The 25,613-nt window shown below is 47.0% G+C and overlaps 1 protein-coding gene across 1 annotated transcript in view; it reads right to left on the reverse strand.

The window, feature by feature from the left end:
• The window catches only part of RAP1A (RAP1A, member of RAS oncogene family), a 171,621-nt gene that overhangs the window by 82,397 nt on the left and 63,611 nt on the right, over positions 1-25,613 (reverse strand). The window contains exon 3 of the mRNA XM_082244866.1: positions 6,535-6,622. Coding sequence (XP_082100992.1) covers positions 6,535-6,591 — 57 coding nt within the window. The 5' untranslated portion in view covers positions 6,592-6,622. The remainder of the gene's footprint in view (positions 1-6,534; positions 6,623-25,613) is intronic.

The following is a 25,613-nucleotide window of genomic DNA, read 5'->3' on the forward strand; positions in this document are numbered from 1 at the left end:
GCCCAACCGGTGCCAACTAGAAGTCTTAAAGGCTCATCAGACAAAAGGATGAGACTCAACTGAAAACCCAACAGAAAAAAACCCTCGAGGTAGACCAACGGTCTCCTCAAACAGCGGCCTGCAGAACCTTGCGGCCAAAAGAGGCATCCGCCGATGCCATCACATCAACTTTATAAAATTTTGCAAAGGTATGAACCGACGACCATGTAGCCGCCTTGCAAACCTGAAGTATTGACGCCTGATGGCGAAAGGCCCAGGAAGCACTAAGCGCCCGGGTGGAGTGTGCCTTAACAGGGAACGGAGGATCCCGACCCTTAATAGAATAAGCCTGTACCACCGTCTGTCTGATCCATCTGGAGATAGTCGCGGCAGATGCAGGCAACCCCTTTTTAGGGCCATCTGTGATCACAAAAAGTGAATCCGTCTTACGAAACGAGTCCGTAGTATTCAAGTATACCCTGATCGCCCGAACCACATCCAAGGAATGCAACGCAAACTCCCGAGGATGAGTGGGCTTAGGACACAGGGAAGGCAATACAATATCTTCATTTAGATGAAAATCTGAAACCACCTTAGGAAGGAAGGATGGATTCGGACGAAGAACCACCTTATCCCTATGAACCACCAGATATGGGGAACGACAGGACAATGCGGCCAGTTCTGACACCCTGCGTGCAGAAGTGATAGCCACCAAAAAGGCCACCTTCTGGGATAAAGTAAGCAAGGGAATCTCCCTAATATTTTCAAAGGGAGGTTTCTGAAGAACCGACAACACCAAATTAAGATCCCAGGGCGGTAAGGGCGTGCGCACCGGCGGAGCCAGGTGCCGCACCCCCTGGATGAAACTCCGCACCAAGGAATGAGTAGCCAGAGGCCTCTGAAAGAAGATTGCCAACGCTGAAACCTGACCCTTGTTAGTGCTCAAGGACAGTTTCTGCTCAACCCCCTTTTGCAGAAAAGCCAATATTCGGGCCACCGAGTAAGAACGTGGAGGAAACCCAAGGGATTCACACCACGCGATATAAGACTTCCATGAGCGATGATAGACCTTTCTGGAAGTCGCTTTCCTTGCTTTAATTAGAGTAGGAATAACTGAAGCCGACAACCCTTTGTCCTTCAGCACCTGGGTCTCAATAGCCAGGCCGTTAAAGCCAGCGATCGTAAAGCAGGATGGAAGATCGGTCCCTGATACAGCAGATCCTCCCTGAGAGGAAGTCGCCAAGGAACGTTTGCGACCAGCCTGACCAGGTCGGCGTACCAGGCCCGACGAGGCCAGTCCGGAGCTACCAGGATAACTGGAATTCCCTCCACCTCTATCCTGCGAAGAAGTTTCGGCAGCAACCTGAGAGGAGGGAAGGCATACAGTAGCTGATACTGCCCCCACGGGGCGACCAGCGCGTCTGCTAGAGGATCGCAGGAGCGAGCTACAAACCTCCGCACCTTCCTGTTGAGCCGAGATGCCAACAGATCCACATCCGGGGTGCCCCAACGAAGGCACAGTTGGTGAAATACCTCTGGATGAAGAGACCATTCCCCTTGATCCAGAATCTGACGGCTGAGATAATCTGCCTGCCAATTCACCACCCCCGGAATGAATACCGCGGAGAGAGCTGGAACAAATCGTTCCGCCCAACGAAGAATGCTGGCCACTTCTATGGCCGCCAGAACACTCTTGGTGCCCCCTTGGTGATTGACGTAAGCCACGGCCGTGGCATTGTCCGACTGGATCCGAACCGGGCTGCCCCGGAGCTGCTCGGTCCAGTGAATCAGACAAAGTCTGATCGCTCTCAGTTCCAATGCATTTATCGGTAACCTGGATTCTTCCAGGGACCCAAAGCCCCTGAGCAGATAATCTGCCGAGAATTCCTCCCCATCCGGATAGACTGGCATCCGTGGTGACAATCGTCCAGTATATCGTAAGAAATGACTTCCCCTGGCTGAGCATCGGAGACCGAAGCCACCAGACCAGAGACTCCCTGGTCCGCTCGCTCAGCCGGATCCGATTGTCCAGGGAATCGGGATTCCGGTTCTATTTGAGAAGAATCTCCTTTTGAAGGATTCGGGTATGGGACTGGGCAAACGGTACTGCCTCGAAGGAAGCCACCATCAGTCCCAGGACCCTCATGCAAGTCCGAAGGGAAGGCCAGTTGACGGACAGTAACCACTGAATCGTTGACTGAATCTTCTTGAGTTTCTCCGCAGGGATACATGTGTCGCAGGGTCCATGGCAAAGCCAGGAACCTCTCAGCAAACAAATGACAAAATTTGAAACTAAAGAAAAAAACTTTTTCTCTTTAAAGTAATCCCTCAGCGCAATAGCGCCCCTCAGTGACCACTTGCTTTGGAGCCCCACAGAGAGAGAAGAGACACCCCCAAGGCTTACCACCTGATGCACAGAAGTTACTACCGGACTGCTCTCAGCGCTGTCTTTACAGGACAGGAAGTCTTGTGGATTGATTTACCAAGGTAAAGGAAGCGGCCCCGCCCCTTCCGGCACTCCCACCGCTGCTCCACGAGGCTGGGTGGATCCAAGATGGCCGCCGCCATAGCGGGGACATCTAGGCTACGCCAAAATGGCGGCCCCGCGTGGCCCACGATAGAATGGCGCTCCGCCCGTTTGCAGCCGACCGAGTTACACTGGTAACGCCCGTGGCCCCATACCTGACCATTTTAGCATTGTCTTCCATGCTGCAGCCGACCGATCGCTCAAAAGGCTGGTGTTCCGTGCTGCAACCGACCAAACAACCGGTATCTGACAATCTGCATAATCGTCTTAAAAGGATGGTGTTCCGTGCGCCCTGACAAACCTTAGCGATTAAACGGTAAGTGTCTGACAAACTGAATGACCGATTTACTAGTAATGCGGCACCATACTCCATCCTTTACAAACCCTAATCATGGATCCTTTGTCGTGACTTTACAGGATAGTGAGTCTCTAACCAAGCCTCCTGGAGTCTTTACAGGACAGGTCTTACTTACCAACCCCTAATAGGTGGGGAAGATAGAAGGAGTATGTTACCGGATAGAGGGGACCCCGGGATTATGAGGGTCCGATTTATCCCACGGAGGGGGCCCGCGTCCACCCAACAGAGGGAGAGAGGGAACATTCTACTCACCATACCGGAACAGGCGGGCACCAACTCCAGACAGAACCCCTCTCCACCGTGGTGGGGGGGGGGGGGGGGGCTGTCGGCCAACACAGACGCCGCAACTCCAATTCAGATTGGTCGTAGGCGTCCTGGCGAGACGTTTAACTCGCAGGGCCAGTCCCCGACCAGTGGGACTATGTCGCGGCCGACCCAGCGCGGAGCTAGGGCCTGCACGCGTTCGCAAGCCGGCTGGGGTGACCACTGGATCTCAACATCCAGCCCGTCGCCCAGACCCACCATAATTGCTTGAATGTGTCGCGGCCGACCCAGCGCGGAGCTGGAATCTGCATGCGCTTGTAGGCCGGCTGGGGTGACCACTGGACCTCAACATCCAGCCCGTCGCCCAGCTCCAGCATAATTGCTTGAAGATCTCACAGGAACAACTGGAGAAAAAAGCTAACTAAATAGGATTCATCTAAAAAATCTTGCCAGGACCAAAGATCCCAGCAAGGAACTTCGGTCCTTACTCCTGACTAGACAGAAAAAAACTAACATCCTGTAGCAGGGAGAGAGAGGATATACCCTCTGGGACTGCCCCTAAGGTGTGGCCAGAACGTTTTCTTCTGCCTAGTGTCCTACTCCTGTAGAGGGCAGTATAACCCAATTGATATTAATCAAGAGGACTGCGTCTGTCAATGAGCGACAGAGAAAGAGGGTTCTCTCACCCCCTTCCTGCCCAGGCCAATTTTCAGCTTTCAGCGCTATCACACATTGAATGACAATGGCGCGGTCATGCTACACTGTACCCATATGAAATTTTTATCATTTTTTTCACACAAATAGAGTTTTTTTTTGGTGGGTTTTTTTTATTTCTTACAAAAAAAAAAAAAAAAAACAGAAAATTTTGAAAAAAAAAATATGTTTCTTATTTTCTGTGAGTAAATTTTGAAAATAAGTAATTTTTCTCCTTCACTGATATGCGCTGAGGCAGCAGCACTGATGGGCACTGATGAGGTGCCACTTATGGGCACTGATGAGGAGGTACTAATATGCCGCACTGACTGGCAGCACTATGGGCACTGTTTGTGGGCACTGATTGGCACTGTTTTTTCACTTTTCTGTAATCAGGATTACCTGTCCTAGACTCCCCTTTGAAGAGGAGTCGCTGATCGGCTCTCCTCGCCACACACTCTTGACAATGTGAGGCGAGGAGAGCCAATAAACAGCACTTCCTTATTTACATGTGACCGGCTGTGATTGGACACAGCCGATCACATGGGTAAAGAGCCATTGTAACGTGAGAATTACCTACCCCGTGAGAAAAACCTACCCTCGTTACTTCCAGCCAGAAATAGCTGAGCAGCGCAGCAGGAGCTTACTAGTGCGCATGCGCACTAGTATGAAACGATCACGGTGTACTGTGAAAAAAACCTACCGACGCGGCGGTTACATAAAACAGCTGTGCTGAAATACGAGTCATCTCCGCTCCTGTCCCGGTCCCTACCCTGCTCTCGGCTAGTAAATATAAAAGTGGCTCTCAGCTCTGTGATTTATGTTCTCATACACCTGCCGCCGCTTTTATATTTACTAGCCGAGAGCAGGGAAGTGGCAGGCACAGGAGCGGAGATGACTCGTATTTCAGCACAGCTGTTTTAATGTAACCGCTGCGTTACATACAGTGCCGAGCACCGGAAGTGACGAGGGGTAGGTTTTTCTCACGGGTAGGTAATTCTCACGGAACACCCATGTCATTGACTCTTAAGCAAGATCGGGGTCGCGCCGTGTCCTAGAAACACGTCGCTGACACGATCGCCGCACTGCACGCCCCCGCAGGCGCACAAGAGAGGCTGTTCTGGTGCGCCATCATATGACAGCATCCCAGAAAGAGCTACACCGCTCCTCCGTCATTTGACGGTGGGCGGGCAGTAAGTGGTTAAATTGCAGCCTGCAAAACCTAGCGGCCAAAAGAAGCTTCTGCTGATGCCAGCACATTTACCTTGTAGAATTTTGTAAAGGTATGCACAGATGACCAAGTTGCCTCCTTGCAAACTAGTAGCACCGATGCCTGATGGTGAAAAGCCCAGGGAGGCACTCCGGTAGAATGCGCCTTCACTGTAAAAGGAGGAGTCTGATTCTTCAGTGAATAGGCCTGTACCACTGTCCGTCTAATCCATCTGGAAATGGTTGCAGCCGACACAGCCAGTCCTTTGAAACAGTCACACACACAATGCCTCCTGCGCTTAGGATGGCGGCCCCTCAGGATGGATGTGCTTTATTGTCTTCAATACTCTTAGAAACTGGTAACCACGGTTTTGCTGCCCTCAAAGACTTGGGGGAATCTAACACTGCAACTATATAAAACTCACAGAGGGCGCACCATCCTAGTACATTATCCCAAAACAAATTTATTAGATAAAAGCACGGTATGTAATGTACTCACAAAGACAGCAAGAAATTGCGCATTACAGATCACTGTACATTCCATCCAATGTATCAATACGTATCGGTGTAACAGTCACTGAAGACCCCGTGGGCTGACTTGTTTCGAGGAATTCCTCTTCTTCAGAGCCACAGGCTACCGCAAAGCGAAAAAAACACTTGTGTCCAGCGTAGATAGGGATGTCCACTAATGTACGGATGGACTGCATCCAAAACCTGTGTACCCGCACAAAGCGGTTCCGGGCTTTAAGATCTAGAATGGGGCGCACCTTGCCTTCTTTTCTGGGCATGGTGAACAGGTTTGAATAAAATCCCTGAAAGGGCTCCGAAGCTGGAACTGGCACAATCACCCCTTGCGACAGCAAATCGTGTACCGCCCCTTTCAAGTCCCTTAACCTGGCCTGGGACATTAGAAGATTGGACAAGAAGAACCTGTCTCGTGGACGAGACTGGAATTTGATTTTGTATCCGAAACGGATCAATTTCGTGAACCCATTTATCCTGAATCAAGGAATTCCAAGGTTCCCGGAAGAATCTAAGACGCCCCCCCCCCCCCAACCCCAGACTCGATGAGGGCGCCCAAGCAGGCGTACTCCCTACCAGCGGTTCTTTATGTCCATTCACAAACAGAGCCGCGGCTCGACCCCACCCCCCTCATTTGATTGGCTCACTGGCTGAGATTAAGAGCAATGGGGCAAATCAGAGGGCGTCCTCGGAGAGGCAAGTCTCTCATGGACATCGCTGGATGGAGAGGGAGCTCAGGTAAGTATTAGGGCTACACACAGGTGTTTTTTTATCTTTATGCATAGAATGCATGAAGGAAAAAAACACTTGTGCCTTTACAACCACTTTAACTGTCAGGGCGTGTACCAATTTACAAAACAACACTTTTCTTTTACTTTGTGAAAACTGTAATTTTACAAGAGTAAAAAAATTAGGTATGACAACTACATTTTTTTTAAATTCATGCAATTACTGTATAAAATAGAGGCTCAAAACAGCTTACCAGTGCAGACTTCCCAACACCTCCAGAACCAAGAACCACGAGCTTGTACTCGCGCATGATGGTATTATTTGTCAAATTCTAAAGGTAACTGCAAGAAAAAAAAAAAAAAGCTTTATTAAATTTACCGTGGAACTCCAAATATTTTTTAACATTTGAATATTGCAAGAGAGTAATAACCAGACATAGGAGTAAAGGCCCGTACACACGTACCGATCGTCGGCATACAAACGTCGGCGGACGAAAGATCTGCCGATTGTATGCGTGTTAGTATGGTGCCTCCGACAGATGTCTGCGCACAATCCGCGGACAAAAGTCTTTCTTGCAAACATGAAAATTTTTGTCTGCAGACACCAGAACGGACGATTGTTCGCCTGTCAGTACAGAATTCGGCCGACAGACCGCAGATTTGCAAGACTGGGCATGCTCAGAAAATAAAAAACACAGGGAAAGTTAACCATTACATGACATCACTTCTGCAGTCAGCTGAAGTCTGCAGACAAAATTCTTGTGCTGTCCTTGTGCTGTCTTTGCACTTTTCAACAGACACCGACATCCCGGGGAGAAAAGACGAACATTTGTATGCCGACGATCGGTACGTGTGTACGGGGCTTTAGTCACACATGTGCAAGTCACAAGCAAGTCTCAAGTCTTAAGCTTCAAGTCACAAGCAAGTCTTAACCTTCAAGTCTCAAGCAAGTCCCAAGTTACTGTGGTGAAAAGCAAGCAAGTCATTTATTTTGGTCAAGTCACAAATCAAGTCAAAATACTGATCTACCCCAATTTTCACCTGTAAATCAGTTAAAAGTCAGTGTTCAGGAAAGGTTTTGTTTTATTTTCAACATTAACAAAAGAGCTTATTGCTTTTTTATTGGCATATTAAAGAAACACTTGGAATGCCCAAACAGCTCAAAATCCTTCGTCCGGTCATGTTTCAACACCACAGTCACTAAAATCGGATTTTTGTAAGATCTTACCGTAAAATCCTTTTCTCTTAAGCTCATTGACAGACGTAGTCTTCTTGATTCTCAAGAGCTGGGTTATGTTGTCTCCGCAGGAGTAGGACTAGGCAGAAAGACAAAACGTTCTGGCTCCACCTTAGGGGCAGTCCCTGAGGGTATATCCTCCCTCTCTCTGCTACAGGGAATCAGTTCTGTTCTAAAGCAGTAACAGAGAATTTAACCCAACCCAACTCAATGATAGAGGGGCGGGTACTACGTCTGTCAATGAGCTTAAGAGAAAAGGATTTTACGGTAAGATCTTACAAAAATCCGATTTTCTCTATCGCTCATTGACAGACGTAGTCTTCTTGATTCTCAAGAGCTGGGACATCCAGAAGCAGTGCCACAAATGAGGGGTGGGATTGACAAAAATCAAAATCCAATCTAGAAGGCACAACCGGTGCCAAACTAGAAGTTTTAAAGGCTCATTATAAACAAAGAATGAGACTCAAAAGAAAAATTTCCAACGGAAAAAAACCCTCGAGGCAGACCACTGGTCTCCTCAAATGGCAGCCTGCAAAACCTTGCGGCCAAACACGGCATCAGATGATGCCATTACATCAACTTTATAATGTTTTGTAAAGGTATGCACCGACGACCAGGTAGCAGCCTTGCACACCTGGACCACTGACGCCTGATGGCGAAAGGCCCATGACACACTAAGCGCCCGAGTGGAGTGCGCCTTAACAGGGAACGGGGGCTCCCGACCCTTAATAGAATAAGCCTGTACCACCGTCTGTCTGATCCATTTGGAAATGGTCGCGGCAGATGCAGGCAACCCCTTTTTTGGGTCCATCCGGGATCACAAAAAGTGAATCCGTCTTGCGAAACGAGTCTGTCGTTTTTAAGTATACCCTGATCGCCCGGACCACATCCAAGGAGTGTAAAGAAAACTCCCGAGGATGACTGGGCTTAGGACACAGGGAAGGTAATACAATTTCTTCATTCAGATGAAATTCTGAAACCACTTTTGGTAGGAAGGATGGATTCGGACGAAGAACCACCTTATCTCTATGAACCACCAGATATGGGGAACGACAAGATAATGCGGCCAGTTCTGACACCCTGCGTGCAGAAGTAATAGCCACCAAGAAGGCCACCTTCTGGGACAACGTAGGTAGAGGAATCTCCCTAATAGCTTCAAAGGGAGGTTTCTGAAGAACCGACAATACTAAATTGAGATCCCAGGGTGGTAACGGCGCGCGCACTGGCGGAGCCAGATGTCGCACCCCCTGGATGAAATTCCGCACCAAGGAATGAGTAGCCAAAGGCTTCTGAAAGAAGATAGCTAATGCTGAGACCTGACCCTTGATAGTACTCAAGGCCAGTTTCTGCTCAACCCCTTGTTGCAGAAAAGCTAATATTCGACTAACCGAATAAGACCGTGGACGGAACCCCAGAGGTTCACACCATGCAATGTAGGACTTCCATGTGCGATGATAAATCTTTCTGGAAGTCGCTTTCCTTGCTTCAACTAGAGTAGGAATAACTGAAGCTGACAAACCTTTGTCCTTCAGCACCTGGGTCTCAATAGCCAGGCCGTTCAAGCCAGCGATCGTAAAGCAGGATGGAAGATCGGTCCCTGAGACAGTAGGTCCTCCCTGAGAGGAAGTCTCCACGGGACGTCCGCCACCAGTCTGACCACGTCGGCGTACCAAGCTCGACGAGGCCAGTCCGGAGCTACCAGAATTACTGGAATTCCTTCCTCCTCTATCCTGCGAAGAAGTCTTGGCAGTAACCCGAGAGGAGGGAAGGCATACATTAGCTGGTATTGCCCCCACGGGGCGATCAGTGCGTCTGCGGTCTCTGCTAGAGGATCGCGGGAGCGAGCCACGAATCTCTGTACTTTCCTGTTGAATCGTGATGCCAACAGATCCACATCCGGGGTGCCCCACCGTAGGCACAACTGGTGGAAAACTTCTGGATGGAGGGACCATTCCCCCTGATCCAGAGTCTGACGGCTGAGATAATCTGCCTGCCAATTCTCCACCCCCGGAATGAACACCGCAGAGATAGCTGGAACAAATCGTTCCGCCCAGCGAAGAATGCAAGCCACTTCTTTGGCCGCTCGGACACTCTTGGTGCCCCCCTGGTGATTGACATAAGCCACGGCCGTGGCATTGTCCGACTGGATCCGAACCGGGCTGCCCTGGAGCTGCTCGGTCCAGTGAATCAGACAAAGTCTGATCGCTCTCAGTTCCAATACATTTATCGGCCACCTGGATTCTTCCAGGGACCAAAGTCCCTGGACAGATAACTGACCGAGAATTCCTCCCCATCCAGCTAGACTGGCATCCGTGGTCACTATCGTCCAATATATTGGCAGAAATGACTTTCCCTGGCTGAGCATCGGAGACCGAAGCCACCAGACCAGGGACTCTCTGGTCTGTTTGCTCAATCGGATCTGATTGTCTAGGGATTCCGGATTCCGATTCCATCTTAGAAGAATCTCGGGTATGGGACTGGGCAAATGGGACTGCTTCGAAGGAAGCCACCATCAACCCCAGAACCCTCATGCAAGTTCGAAGAGAAGACCAGCTGTTGGATAGTAACAACTGGACTGCTAACTGAATTTTCCGGAGTTTCCCTACCGGAAGAAAAACTCTTGTCCTGACTGTGTCTAGAATTAGACCCAGATATTCGAGCCTCTGGGTGGGAACCAGAAATTACTTTTGCTGGTTCACCAGCCACCCGAATTCCTGTAAAGAAATTATAGTAATTTCTATGTTTTGTAGCAAGGTCTGAGGAGACTCTGCATGAAGCAGAAGATCGTCTAGGTAACCAAGAATCGATATGCCTCTTTGGCGCAGTAGTGCCAACATTGGGGCCAACACCTTCGTGAAGACCCGAGGAGCCGTGGCGAGACCGAAAGGTAACGCCACAAACTGATAGTGGTTCTCTTCTACGGAAAAGCGTAGAAACCGCTGATGTCCTGCGAAAATGGGAATGTGAAGATATGCGTCCTTGATGTCTATGGACGCTAGGACATCCCCTGGATGCAGGAAGGCTGCTACTGTGCGAATGGACTCCATTCTGAATTTTCTTATGTTGACAAAATAATTGAGTGCCCTTAAGTCCAGAATTGGACGCACTTTGCCCTCTTTCCTGGGTATTGTAAATAGGTTTGAATAAAACCCCTGAAAACGTTCTGTCCAAGGAACGTGGACTACCACTCCTTGTTGTAGTAAATCCGTGACTGCTCTCCGCAGATCTTCTAAACGATCCGGGGATAGTCGAATATTGGAAGGGAAGAATCGCGCCGGTGGGAGAGATCGAAACTCGATCTTGTACCCTGACCTTATGACTTCGCAAACCCACTTGTCCGGGATTCTGGAAAGCCATGGATCCGGGAACCGGCGAAGACGCCCCCCCACCCCAGTTATGGGTGGGGGCGCACCTTCAGGCTTTGGACAATTTATCTTCAGGTCTGGAGGGGGCGGGCTTTTGCTTGCCCGACCAACGTCCCCTGAAGCCTCCTGAAGGAGCTTTGGAGGACTTAATTTTTTCACCCACGGGACGAAAAAACCTTTTGTGAGCAGCAAAAGAAGGCCCTCGTTTTTGACGAGTTCCTTTACCTTTAACATTTTGCGGTAAAAAGGTGCTCTTTCCACCCGGGAGATCCTTAATGATCTCATCTAAGTTGGCTCCAAAAAGACGCTCTCCTAAAAAGGGGATATTAGCCAATACTTTTTTGGAACCTTGGTCGGCTAACCAACCTTTTAGCCACAGTGTACGCCTGAGAACCACCGCTGAGACTGATGCTCGCGCCAATAATGGAGTGGCGTCTAACGCCGCATCACACACAAACTGTAACCCCTGTATCATTTGTTCCAACAAATCTGATACCGCCTGAGGGACCTCTTCTAAGTCCCGGCGTAACCACTTGGTCCATTCAGTTACAGCCTGCGAAACCAGACCAATAGCAATTATTGGTCTGAAAGCTGATCCAATCAAGGTAAACATGGTGCGAGACATAGCTTCTATCTTGCGATCCACTGGATCTTTAAAAGACGGAGCGTCTTCTAGAGGAATAACCGTGGCTTTATTCAATCTAGCAATTGGTGAATCCACCACAGGTGGTTCTGTCCATTTCTTAATGAGGGTTTCCTCAAACGGATAACGCCTGTTAATGCGTTTAGAAATAGCAGAAGTGCGTTTTGACAGACGCCATTCTTCTTCGATTGGATTGCCAAAACATTTGGGCAATGGAAAAACCTTCGCCGCTTTGATGCGTTTTTTAGTCCCAAAAGGGATTTCAGTTTCAGCTATTTCCGACGGAATACCCTGTAATCTTAAGGTTTCTTGAACAGATACAATGAGTGCGTTTACCAACGCTTCCTCTCTGGCTATGGCTGATGCCGAAACATCCTCCTCACTGTCTGAAGAGACAGTACACGAGATACCAATCCCAGATGAAGTACCTGCGACTGCAGAAATAGGCTCAGAGTCTGAATCCGAGGTTTCAGATAATAAGGGGTTAGGCGGGGGTCGCTTTCTTGCGCCCTGTCCCTGACAAGCCACTTCCACCCGGGACACAAAAGTTTTCCATAATAGCTGACAATGATTCAATCGTCAGTGGGGTGCTGGAGGATCCTGCAGACCCCTCGAGGGGATCCGGAGGAGATACATGAGTGGCAGGGTCCATGTTAATTCAGGACACCTTTGCCAGAAAAAACAAAAAAACTTTTTTTTTTTTTTTTTATGTGTCTCCCCCTAGCGCAATAGCGCCCCTCAGAGTACCTGCTTCTCGATCCCCACAGAGAGAGAGAGGGACCCCCAAGGCTCACCAACCGATGCAGTGAAGTTTCCAACCAACTGCAGTCAGCGTCTGTCTTTTACAGACTGGAAGGAGCTGTTGCTTTTTCCCCAGGTAGAAGGACGTGGCTCCGCCCCCTGTGTATGCCTTCCGGCGTTCCCAGCTCTCCACGAGGTAGCTGGGCTCATGAAACATGGCCGCCCCCATACAAGAGACAATAGACTCCAAAAACATGGCGGCCGGCGTGACCTGAGGACATACATGCACTTGATCTACGGCAAAATGGCGGCGGACCGCCGAAATCGTTTTCCCAGCACATCCACCTGCATCTCTGCTAAGTGGCGATTTATTGATCTACAGGAGATACACTACAAATAAGGTAGGATTATACCTCCTATGTCTGCTGTAATGCTACAGTCTGCTGGGTAGAGTGTTAGCTCTCAAACCAAGTCCACTTCCCACCAAACACATACTGTATTTACAAGGGGGACTTTTAGTGTCAGATATATACTGACCATGTATGGAGGGGCCCATAACTGCCTCATAACGAGGAAAGAAAAAAGGGAACGTTTACTCACCATACCGAACCGACAGGCACCCTCTCTTCACAATACCCTCTCCACCGGGGTGGGGGGTTGTGGACCACTCCGGACGCCTCGACTCTCTGGTTCCTGGCGTCCAAGCGAGACTTAACTCGCCAGGTCAGTCCCTCCACTGGGACTCCGTCGCGGCCGACCCAGCGCGGAGCTCTGGTCTGCACGCGCTCGTAGGCAGAAACCGGGGTGACCACTGGATCTCAACACCCAGCCCGTCGCCCGGCCCCGCATACTTACTTGAATGTGTCGCGGCCGACCAAGCGCAATGCAATGGTCTGCGCGCGCTCGTAGGCCGGCTGGGGTGACCACTAGTGTCGCCCAGTCCGGCGTATTTGCTTGAAGATCTCACAGGAAAAAAAACACTGGAGAAAAACTGCCTAAAAAAAAAAAAAAAAATCTTTTTTTTTTTTTTTAAAGAAAAAAATCTTGCCAGGACCAAAAAGATCCCAGCAAGGAACTTAGGTCCTTACTCCTGACTAGACAGAAAAAAACTGATTCCCTGTAGCAGAGAGAGGGAGGATATACCCTCAGGGACTGCCCCTAAGGTGGAGCCAGAACGTTTTGTCTTTCTGCCTAGTCCTACTCCTGCGGAGACAACATAACCCAGCTCTTGAGAATCAAGAAGACTACGTCTGTCAATGAGCGATAGAGAAAAACATGTTAAGTATTTCCATTGTTAAACAGCCAGTGTCCTAAAAATCAGAACACACTGAGGTGTTTTAAGTGACTGTGGTGTCAGAAACATAACAGGCACATTCATTTTGCGTTAACACATCTTGAGAAAATGCTAATATTTAATAACTTCAAAAAGTGAAGTCATTTTGAGTCGTATGTCTCAAGTCAAAGTCAAGTCTCAAGTCATGAATACCAAGTCAAAGTCAAGTCGAGTCTTTTATTAATTTTAGTCAAGCAAGTCTCAAGTCCTCAAACTGGTGATTAAGTCTGACTTAAGCCAAGTCATGTGACTCAAGTCCCCCACCTCTGGTAATATCTTTCAAGTTTTTATTGTGATCTTGTTTAAAAGATTTTGCACACTTATTACCCTTATAAAAAAAAAAATAAAAAAATAGCACCCAGATCTCAATGGGGAAATATATAATGCTGGATATCTATACTGATATGGACTGGGTAAAACGTCTATTTTTCAATGACTCCCACTACTTCTAGGTGCAGGGTAGAGCTGCATGATTCTGGCAAAAATAAGAATCACAATTTTTATGCTTAGAATCAAGATCACGATTCTCTCACGATTCTCAAAATCTTTTTTTATTTTAAAGAGATATATGTATATTGCTTACTCATAGGCTAAATTAATATCTCATAAATGTGCACCATTTAGGAGATATTCTAGGGAGCAGCAGACAGTGACATCACTGACACATGTGCTCTGAAAGATCACCATACCCGTGCCATTCTTTCAGAGCTCTGTGGCGCGGCCGTGACGTATGTGCGGGAGTGACATCACAGCTCAGCCATTAAGGCAGCTGCAGCCCACAAACCCGGAAGGAAGCCTGGGGGAAGATGGAAGCCTCTGCAGTGGTGACAGCGCACCACTGGAGGGCTTTGTTTTAAGCCAAGCCTTTCATAATGTGCAAGTATGCAATGCATACTATATACTAGCACATTATGTCTTTACCTTGCATGGTTTTTGTTTTGTTTAACTTTTACCACCACTTTAAAACACATCTGCTCATACTCCTCTTACCTTCTAATTTGTAAAATCAAAGATCTGATTTTTTTTGTTTATATGGGGATCTGTTGGAAGGATTGTTAGGATTTGGGATATTTGGCAATATGTAATGTAATCCCTTCTCCACAGAGAGTATATGGGGATCTGCTAGAAGGATTGTCACATTGGTGACATGGAGGCATTATGTTACATGCTCCCATGTAATATAATGCCTCCTCAATAGAGTATATATGGGATCTGTTGGAAGGAAGGTCAGATTCAGGATCTATAGTGATATGTAAAGTTCTTTCCCCAGAGTAGACTGGAGGAGTGCAGTCTCTGGTTCTCTTTGTGGTTTCCAGGCTAATCTGTGAACTTGTAGATTGGACAAACAGGAAGTGAAGCCCCCATAGCAACCACATGAGCTGTGAAGGAGTACCATGCAGCAACAGGGGGGAGATGGCAGCACACTTGAACGGTTTTAGTTAACAAGCTTTCCCAGGCTGGACGAGTTTTCTATCCCCAGTGTACGGTTTGCGAAGTGAGGAGCTGCGCAGAGCCGATGCCTCCTGTATCTCCGCTCTCCTCTCACAGGCGGAGTGCATTTGATATCACTCCGCCTGTGACAGAACGGAACCCGGAACTATACAGGAAGCATCGGCTCCATTCTCTCAGCTCAGCTCTGACATTGCCCGTGTGTCAGCCAGACATCCCAAGTCTCTGGCATGCGGGCTGCAGCTGTCTGTGTCATGGACACACAACACTGAGTGAGAAGAATCGTCAACATTCTGGAGTGAGATTGTGATTCCTGTACGATTAATCGTGCAGCTCTAGTGCAGAGGGTTGCGATGGGGACATCGTGTGCCCAGTCTTAGGTCAACCTGTACCTAGGGGGTAGGGAACGTGAACTGTTCGCTGACGAGTCCTTGTCAATGTACCAGTCCAGCATTAGGTACAGGTAAATGGATGACATATTCATGGTATGGAATGCAAGTATACCTACCTTACAGTCATCTGGCCAAGCCCAAGTTTAACTTAAAATTTACCATGCAATATGATGTACAGACACTACCCTCTTTAGATATGATCATACTTAAACAGGAAGATGGTACATTAGGTACTTCATGATATAGAAAACCCTCTGCTGGGAATACCATTCTTCATGCAGCCATCGCTCTGCCTCTGATTATAAGCATACCAGACTCTCAATATCTACCAATAAAACTGAACTGTTCCTCTTTAGAACAATTCAAAAGGGAGGCCAAATTACGGAGGTCAAACTTACTCCTAAGAGGATATGCCAACACCACCCTGAAAAAGGCCTACAATAAAACAAATCAAAAAGATAGACATGTCATACTGTTTGGTGTCAGAGAAACCAAACAGCAACAAACTGTTAGGGTTATAACAACCTATTCAAGTCACTGTAAACTAGTGGAAGATGCCATCTGTAGACATTGGCATCTCCTAACTAGTGACCCTATATTATGCAAACATGTCAAAAATTATCCATAACTGAAATACAGAAAGGGTAGGTCTTCGAGGGACCGGTTGGTTCAGAGCATTTCCGGAAAATCCAATATATGTGGAAGGCACTATGGGCATGCACAAATGTGGTGCATGCAATTACTGCAAATGTATTCTGGAAGGACCCTCGTTTATTCTTCCCAATGGTCAGTTACATAGAATTAATCATTATGTTGACTGCCAAACCCAGGGTGTGGTATATATTAAGTTTTGCCAATGTGGGGCTATGTCGGCAACACGATTAAGAACTTTTGGAGTAGAATATATGACCATATCTATTATATTAGGAAATATTTTCTGTATATCCCTATTGGGAGGCATTTGGCTCTGAAACACAAACATGACACATCGATGGTCAGATTTACAGTCCTTGAGAGGGTGGCAGATAGGAAACTCCCACAACAGGAGTCCAGGTGGATAATATATTAGAGCTGCACGATTCTGGATAAAATGAGATTCACAATTTTTTTTTTTTTGCTTAGAATAATCACAATCAACAAAAAAGTGGGCTAACTTTACTGTTCAGTTTTGTATTTTTGTTTTTTTTATTCATAAGAGTGTATTTTTCCCAAAAAAAAACTGCATTTGAAAGACTTCAGCACAAATAAAGTGTCACCTAAGATTGCAGCAATCGCCATTTTATTCTCTAGGGTCTCTGCTAAAAATATATAATGTTTGGGGTTGTCATTTTCTAGCAAAAAATACTGATTTTACTTGTAAGCAACAAGTGTCAGAAAAAGGCTTGGTCTTTAAGAGGTTAAACTGCCCTCACTTACAGATGGAAGTTCATTACTTGATCTAAAAGAACGAAATTATACATTGTAAAGTAGGGATCGACCGATATTGGTTTTTCGTTGCCGATACCGATAGTTTGGCCATCGCATATCGGTGTCCGCCGATATGGACCAATATTTTGTACATTTAAAGTTTTGCAAACTAAATACAAATTTTGACACATCTGTTACTGAACATGTTAATGTTTATTAACTTTTTTAAGATTAAGGGCTCGTTCTTCACACCTTAACTGCATGAAAACTGATAGGAAAACTGCACTTGCAGGGACATCAGTTTCACATCATCTGATTGTGAATGATGCATAAACTGCTGCAGTAGTGCACTCACTGCAATCATTTTAAATCACTACTGCAGCAGTGAAGTCAGTGGCAGCAAAACTGCTAGAAACAAGCTAGACAACAGACAGTGGATTGGAGTGGACCCTAGTAGTACTACACTTTTCAATACCCCCAGTTAAGTAGAACAATATTATGCTGCAAAAAGCAGAACATTTCAGCATGTTCATGTTCACCTGTTAAACGGCTTCTGTTTTTTTCATATAATGCTGCCACTTCATTAACATGCTCACTTGGTACAGGAGGAGAGGAGGACAGAGGTGCAGAGAGAGATGTATCTTCTAGCTTGGGAAGCAAGTATTTTGTAGCGTGCCTCATTTTCTTTCCACCACTGAAGAGGATGACCACTTCTGTCAATTACTGGTTCCTTCAAATAAAGATGAAGTTCATCGCCCAGGCTCATTATTGCAGATTCAGAAGAATCCTCTGCATGAGGCCCCAATAAAACACTGAAAATGTCATGATCAATTCGACCACGATGAAGAAGATTCTCGTCTTTCTAGACATTTTTCTGTTTTTTGCAGCATGCTGCTCTTTCCGATTATAAAAATGTTGTTCCGGACTTGTCTTTTCAGCAGGAACCTCCTGCACCTCCTGTTGAATATCTTCTGTCAGCCATTGTTTTGCCTTGGCCAAGGCATCATCTGAAAAGAAAGCATGGTTCTTATATCGAGGATTCAAAAGAGTTGCCAGCACAACATTTTTAATCTCTTCATGCTTCTCAAAACATATATCAATCAAAGCTCTCTGGCTTGACAGACCATCATTTTGAAAGTTGGAGGGTGTTGTGTGCCATGACACTGAGGTCTGACATATCAGCAAGCCTCATTCCTTTCTGCATGTTTGCTCCCCTGTCTCGAAGGAGCACAAGCATCACTTGGTCTTTGGTGATTCCCCATTTTTCAAGCATGCCTAGAAACTTTTCTCTGCTGCACTCCCCAGTGTGGGATCCTTGTATCACTTTTGTATTCAAGACCGATTGCCTTTTTGTCCATCCACTGTCAATGAAGTGGCATGTAGGATTCATTAGTGACTCTTTGTCCTCCTCCTGACCAGCAGTCAGTAGTGAATGAGAGGGAGTTGCCAGCATTCTCTGGTTGCAGCATAGCCTTTACATTCTCAACGACCTTTTGGTGAATCTTTCCCAACATTTTGGTTCGATAATACTTCTCACTCTTCAGTGTGTACCTTGGCTCAAGTATGGACATCAACCGCTTAAATCCTGAGTCAGACACCATTGTAAATGGCTAGTTATCAGTGACCATCATCTCTGTGATTACTCTGTCCAGCAGTTGGCATCTTCCATCTGAATCTAGACTGACGCCTGTTTTTTTTTTTTTTTTTTTTCTTAAACTTATCTGTTATTGTTGCCTGGGATAGTGGAGGAGGTATTTCAAAATCACATTGATATTCATTTTGTTTTTTTCTGTGCTGCATGATATAATTCAATATGATAAACTCTTAGATGGGCCCAAAGATTTGACATATTTTTGTTTTCTCTTACGTCCTCCGACAGTCGCAGCCACTTCATATTCGTCACTATTGGGGGTTATTGACCTTTGCTCCGTAGGAGTAAAGGTCAATAACCCCCAATAGTGACGAATATGAAGTGGCGGCGACTGTCGGAGGACTCAGTGAGAGGAATTTTACAGGTAAGATTTTACAAAAATTCCGTTTTTTGCAGTTGCTGATCCCATGCTTATATTGTTTGTGCATGTGTTGCAAAGTGCTGCTTTTCCTGGAGATGGTTGAGACGAGAAATAGTCTCAGACCACACTTTTACTTTTTCTGTCTTCATCTCCATTGCAATTTGAAAGAGTCGGTGGCTGACGCCTGGCAGTGTGGGTGGCTGGCTGGCTGGCTCCCTGTTTGTGGGTCGGTGGCTAACGCCTGGCAGTGTGGCTGGCTTGGTGTCACCCTGTGGTGGGTGGCTGGCTTGGTGTCACCCTGTGGTGGGTGGCTGGCTTGGTGTCACCCTGTGGTGGGTGGCTGGCTTGGTGTCACCCTGTTACCTTTCTGGTGGCTATCACCTCTGCTCGCAGTGTCTCTCTGGGTTGGCGGCTCTGTCTTGTCATTTGCCTTATCTGGTCATTCATAGGGATAAGGTTGTTCTGTAACCTAACCAATCCTTTCTCCCTAAGGTGGTGTCAGCTTTCCACCTCAATGAAGACATTGTTTTGACTTCGCTCTGTGCGAAGCCCAAGCATCCCAGAGAATTTTCCTATTCATTGAAGGATCGGGTTCCTCCTTTCCGTGTGAGGGCGCATTCTACTAGAGCGCTGAGTGTCTCTTGGGTCACAACCATGGCTCCAATCAGCACTCTGCTCAGGCGTCTGCGCACTTCGGGACTCACCCGCACTGCATTGCCAGTGTCAAAAAGCTGATCGCTGCTCACCGGAGGGACCATCGCGCCATCACATATACTTGCCCCCTGATCTGGCACATAGACATCAGACGGCCCCCTTAAACGTGTGCACGCACCACACCAAAAAAACCAAAAAGTTTCCAAAAACCAAAGGCTAAAGGGGGGGGGGGACAAAAATGAAAGGGAGCAATAGCTACAAAAATGAGGGATAAAAAGACAGAATATGCAAAAAAAAAAAAAAAAGAATAAAGGAGGTTAGAGGAAGAAACCACAATAAAGGGGACCAGCACAAGGACAACATACCCCTCTTCTAGTGATAGGATCCAGTCACAGTGGTCATATACTGACCAAATGTGGCCCAATCATCACTCACATCTATATATACCATGACTTCCAACATCATAACAATGAAAGAGTTTGGCCCCATAAGCCACCGCCTCAGCTCCACCACCCTGGGTACTATGAACCTATATTTGTCAAAAAAGCTCAAGCCCCAGAAGTATACCATACATGGGACCATCATAAGTAATTAATTGTACTACACCCCATCCAGCCACCACTAGAGAACAGCTAAAAGCATACATTTGCAGTGCACTATATATTTGCCCGTTTATTTATCCATTTGGTGTATATAAACAGACCCATATTCACCACATAAATGATATATTTGGTATTTATAGCCAAAACAAAATCAAATAATATCCATGTATAATTCTATATTAGGCCCAGTATTACCATTGACGTCTATATTCCCTCATTGTGATAGATTGTATATTCATTTTATTGGGAAAGGTACTGTTGTATGTTCTAAAAGAAGGGCTTAGAAGAAAGGTTAGAGCCTTATTTTGGCCTGACGATATGGCAGCATTTAGGTTGTATATCCACTAGGGATGCACCGAATATTCGGCGGCCGAACATTATTCGGCCGAAAATAGAAAAAATAGCACTTTCGGTGTTCGGCCGAATAAGTCAAAAGGCCGAATAATTTTGTGCCGAACAATAGGGCTGAACGATAGTCGATATGATATCGACTATCGTTCTGTGGCCGTAGGCGATATTCATGTCGCCGAGGTCACGATATTTACAGGGGGAAGGGACTCGGAGGAGGACAGGAGGACTCACAGACTTCCGTGTTAGGCAGGGGAAGCCGGGAGACACTTCAGCGGTGAGCATACATATATTACTCACTCGTGCACTGCAGCCTGCCCCACACATTCAGTGAGTCTTACTCTCCTCCCTAGTTTTTTCAATGGCACATTCAGGAAGCCAATCACGCCGTGATTAGCTGCACAGCGAACCAATCACGCGTGCCTGCACACCTGATTGGTTCCGCTGTGCCGCTACTCACGGCGTGATTGGCTTCCTGAATGTGCCATTGAAAAAACTAGGGAGGAGAGTAAGACTCACTGAATGTGTGGGGCGGGCTGCAGTGCACGAGTGAGTAATGTATGTATGCGGCTGTGCTCCTTTCCAGGCTCCTACTAGTCCACCTCCAGCCTCCTACTACCACCACTATGAGAGACTGTCTGTCACTGTATAATCTGATCGAGTCCACACTGACACTGACTGACTGTCACTGAGTAATTGATGTTACCACATTAACCCTGACCTGCCCAGTGCCCTGTATCTGCAATTAAAATTTACAAGGCTGCCTGCATGCTTCCTGATTTCCATTCCCAGCATCCTTCCCAATCCCTACAGTGTCACTAACATTAACCCTATGGTACAAGGCTGCAGTGTGCACTGAATCCCATTCCCTACAGTAACATTTAGGGAGAGAGACATGAGAGGACGAGAGAGAGAGAGAGAGAGAGACATGAGAGGACAAGAGAGAGAGAGACATGAGAGGACAAGAGAGAGGACAAAAAATTGGCAAAATAAATGGAAAAAATGCGAAACACCGCGTTCGGTATTCGGCCTTCGGCCAAACATTTCATTATTATTCGGCTTCGGCCAAGAATTTCATTTCGGTGCATCCCTAATTATATATATATATATATATATATATATATATATATATATATATATATACACATACATACATACACACACACATATACACACACATATACACACACACACACATTGTGAAAGGAAGTCAGGTAAATCTGTGGGTGTTGTCACAGACGGGAGATACATTTCTGCCTTGTTTAGACAATTCACCAATTACTATCAGGTGTCGGCTGCAGAGATAGCCAGAAAGGTTTAAGGATGTTGGAAAGCTTCAGCTATTCAGAATGAGACAATTAAGGCCTCTATAAGTTATCCAGAGGATGACTACTGATTGCTGCATCCTGAGGATTTGTGCGTTAAGGAGAGCAGTGAGCTGAGAGACTTCTGAAGGTGAGGTGGTCTTGAATTTTTCTGTGTGAAAAAGAAAACAAATAGACTATTGGTTTTCTGCTGTCTGCCCAGCAGTAGGTTGGGACAGACACCATAGGTAGGTTCCTGTGTTGTGAAGGTAGACACCCCAGGTGGCCAGGGTTTATTTTATGTTTGTTTGATTTATGCTGTTTGGATGCTTGCACTTGTTTCCAGCAAATTGGAAGAATAAACCATAGACCGTTGTTTTCAACCACTCCTCGGCTGTCTCTCTGTGTAACGAACCCTCCCAAGAGGTCACCCACACCCGCTGCCGAGCTAACCCCTTACACATGGTGGAGTGCCGCGGGCAGTTAAAGTAAACCCAAAATGGAGGAGATACTGAAACAACTGGCTATAGCAAATGCAAATCAACAGCAGACAAATGCGGGTTTTCAGCGGAGCCTTGCAGCTCAACAACAGGCTCACCAAGAGAGCATTGCAGGCCTGGAACAGAGACACCAGCAGCAAATAGAGGCCATCGTGAAACAGCTTCAGAGACAGCAGACCGAGGCTGGGAGTCAGGCCAGTAACATACCAACTTTTCGGTTAAGCCATTTATTGCCAAAGATGACTGCAGATGATGACCCTGAGATGTTTCTGACCACGTTTGAAAGAACAGCGGAGAAAGAGTTGGCCTAAAGGACAGTGGGCTGGACTAGTGGCCCCCGTATTATCTGGAGAAGCCCAAAAGGCATATTTTGATTTGGAGCTTGCAGATGCAAAAAACTATGATCGATTAAAAGAGGAAATATTGGCACGTTTTGGGGTAACCTTGGATGTCCGTGCTCAGCGGGTCCACAATTGGAGTTATCAGCTGAGGAAGCCACCTCGGTCGCAGATGTATGACCTCATCCATTTGGCTAAGAAATGGCTGCAGCCAGAAATTCTGTCCGGACCAAAAATTTTGGAACGAGTAGTCATGGACAAATTTCTTAGGTCTCTTCCTAACACCCTGCAGAAATGGGTGGTCTGGAAACCGCAGACAAACTAGTAGACCTGGTCAAAAGGTACCTAAGAGAATTTGATCTCTTTCCCCAGAGACGCACAGACTTTTCACCCCAAGACAAGACCCTCCCCATCTATAGGTAAGTCTGCATCAAGGGATGGGGGTGGAGAGAGGGACCAAAGAGCAACTAGAGGTATTATCAGGACTACTGCTAATGTTTGGCGAGAGCGGTCTGGAAGACCCATCCCACAGGAGAGAACTAGAAGGTTGATTTGTTACCGTTGCCGGGAAGAGGGACATGTAGCAGCGGTTTGCCCAGCGGGTGATGAACCCATGCAGTGTGACTTTCTGACAGAGACGACAGTCCCTTTTTGCAACCACATGCACTGCAGTAAAGGGGACTGAGAAACCTTTATATAGAATGTGCTTAGATGGTAAAGATGTTGTGGTATTGTTGGATTCAGGTAGCCTGGTCACCTTAGTGAAAAGTGATCTAGTGGTGGGAAAAACCTTACATCCTAGGAAAATGGCTGTAGTTTGTGTACATGGGGACACTCGAGAATATCCAGTGACTACAGTTTCCTTTGAAACCTCCCTCGGTAACTTGTGTCACCAAGTGGGTTTAGTTCCCAAACTGCCACATGACGCCATTATGGGAAGGGATTTCCCAAAGTTCTGGGAACTCTGGGATTGCCCAGATTCCCCAGTAGGTGGTTCTTCTGAGCCTGAAACATCTACTCCAGAATCCTCTAAACTGGGAGGATTCTCCTGAGTTTCCGTTCTCCGTCTTAGCAGGGGAAACACCAGTCCCTAGGGAGGAGCCTGCTACCTCAGAAGAGGAACAGCGGCCGATAGGGTTTGATGACCTTGAGGTGCACCGAGAACATTTTTATCACTGAGCAATTGAGGGACCCCACATTGCTAAGAGCCCGGGAGAATGTAGTGAAGATAGAGTTAGTTAACCCTGAGGAGAGGATTGCCCTCCCTTACTTCATTATTGAAAGGGACCCGTTATATCGGGTTTCACAGAGGATAGAGGACACCCTTGAGCAACTGGTAGTGCCTAAACCGTACCGCAAGATGGTTTTGGAACTGGCCCATGGGCACATTCTTGGAGGACATTTGGGGAGCAGAAAAAACCTGGGAGAGAGTTTTATTGGCCTGGGATCATTAAGGTGGAAATGTACTGCTCTTCCTGTTCAGTGTCAGATTACTGCACCCACGCCACATTTCCGCAGTCCGTTGGTACCCTTGCCCATTGTCGAGGTCTCTTTTGAGAGGATTGCCATGTACTTGGTTGGCCCCTTACTGAAGTCCACTAGAGGGCACCAGCACAACTTGGTAATAATGAACTATGCCACCCGTTGCCCAGAAGCGATTCCTCTCCGAAATACCTCTGCTAAAACCATTGCCAAGGAGTTATTTCAGGTTTTCAGCCGTGTGGGTCTTCCTAAGGATGTCCTAACTGACCCGGGTACCCCGTTTATGTCTAGGGTGACCAGGGAACTGTCTAAACTCCAGAAAGTGACCCAATTACGTACATCAGTATATCACCCTCAAACAGACGGGTTAGTGGAGAGGTTTAATAAAACTTTTAAACAAATGTTGAGGAAGGTGGTGGATAAAGACGGAAAGAATTGGAATTATCTGCTCCCTTATCTGATGTTTGCCATAAGAGAGGTTCCCCAATCATCCACAGGGTTCTCTCCATTTGAGCTGCTGTATGGAAGGCACCCCCGGGGCCTACTGGACATTGCCAGGGAAACATGGGAGAGTGAGAGTTCCCCTCATCGAAGTGTGATTGAACATGTGGCACAAATGCAAGATCGAATTGCCCAAGTGATGCCGATTGTGAAGGTACATTTAGCCCAAGCCCAGTTGGCTCAACAAAGGATTTACAATCGTGGGGCCCAGGTCCGCTCTTTTGCACCTGGTGATAGGGTGTTGGTGCTGGTCCCCACAGTCGAAAGTAAATTCCTAGCCAAATGGCAGGGTCCCTATGAAGTGTTGGAGAGAATGGGGGTGGTGAATTATAAAATTAGCCAACCGGGAAGACCAAAACCTGAGCAGCTCTATTAGGTGAACATGTTGAAACCATGGAAGGCTAGAGAGTCCTTGGTCGCTTAGACTACCCGATTTACTGCTCCACTTAACCTGGCTGTCCCTGAAGTTGGGATAGCGGAGACCCTGTCCAAAACTCAGCAACAGGAGGTTAAAGAATTTGTGCTCCGTAATAGGGAGAAGTTTTCAGACCTGCCGGGTTGGGTCTCCGGAGTGAAACATGACATTATCACCACACCAGGGGATAAGGTCAAATTAAAGCCTTATAGAATTCCAGAAGCCCCGTGAGAGGCAATTCGCCAGGAAGTAAAAAAAAATGCTTGAGTTGGGGGTGATAGAAAGAGTCAAATAGTGATTGGTCCAGTCCCATTGTCTTAGTGCCCAAACCAGAAGGAAGTTGGCGGTTTTCTAACGACTTTCGCCGCCTGAATAAAATCACTAAGTTTGACACCTATCCTATGCCCCGCATAGATGAACTGATTGATCGTCTAGGCACTGCCCGGTACATGACGACATTAGACCTGACCAAGGGTTATTGGCAAACTCCTCTCTCGGGGTCAGACAGGGAAAAAACAGCATTTGTAACTCCAGACGGATCTTTCCAATATCGGAGGATGCCTTTTGGGTTACAGAATGCTCCCGCCACATTTCAACACACCATGGATAA

Source organism: Pelophylax lessonae (assembly GCF_965119305.1).
Source record: "Pelophylax lessonae genome assembly, chromosome: 2".
Lineage (NCBI taxonomy): Eukaryota > Metazoa > Chordata > Amphibia > Anura > Ranidae > Pelophylax > Pelophylax lessonae.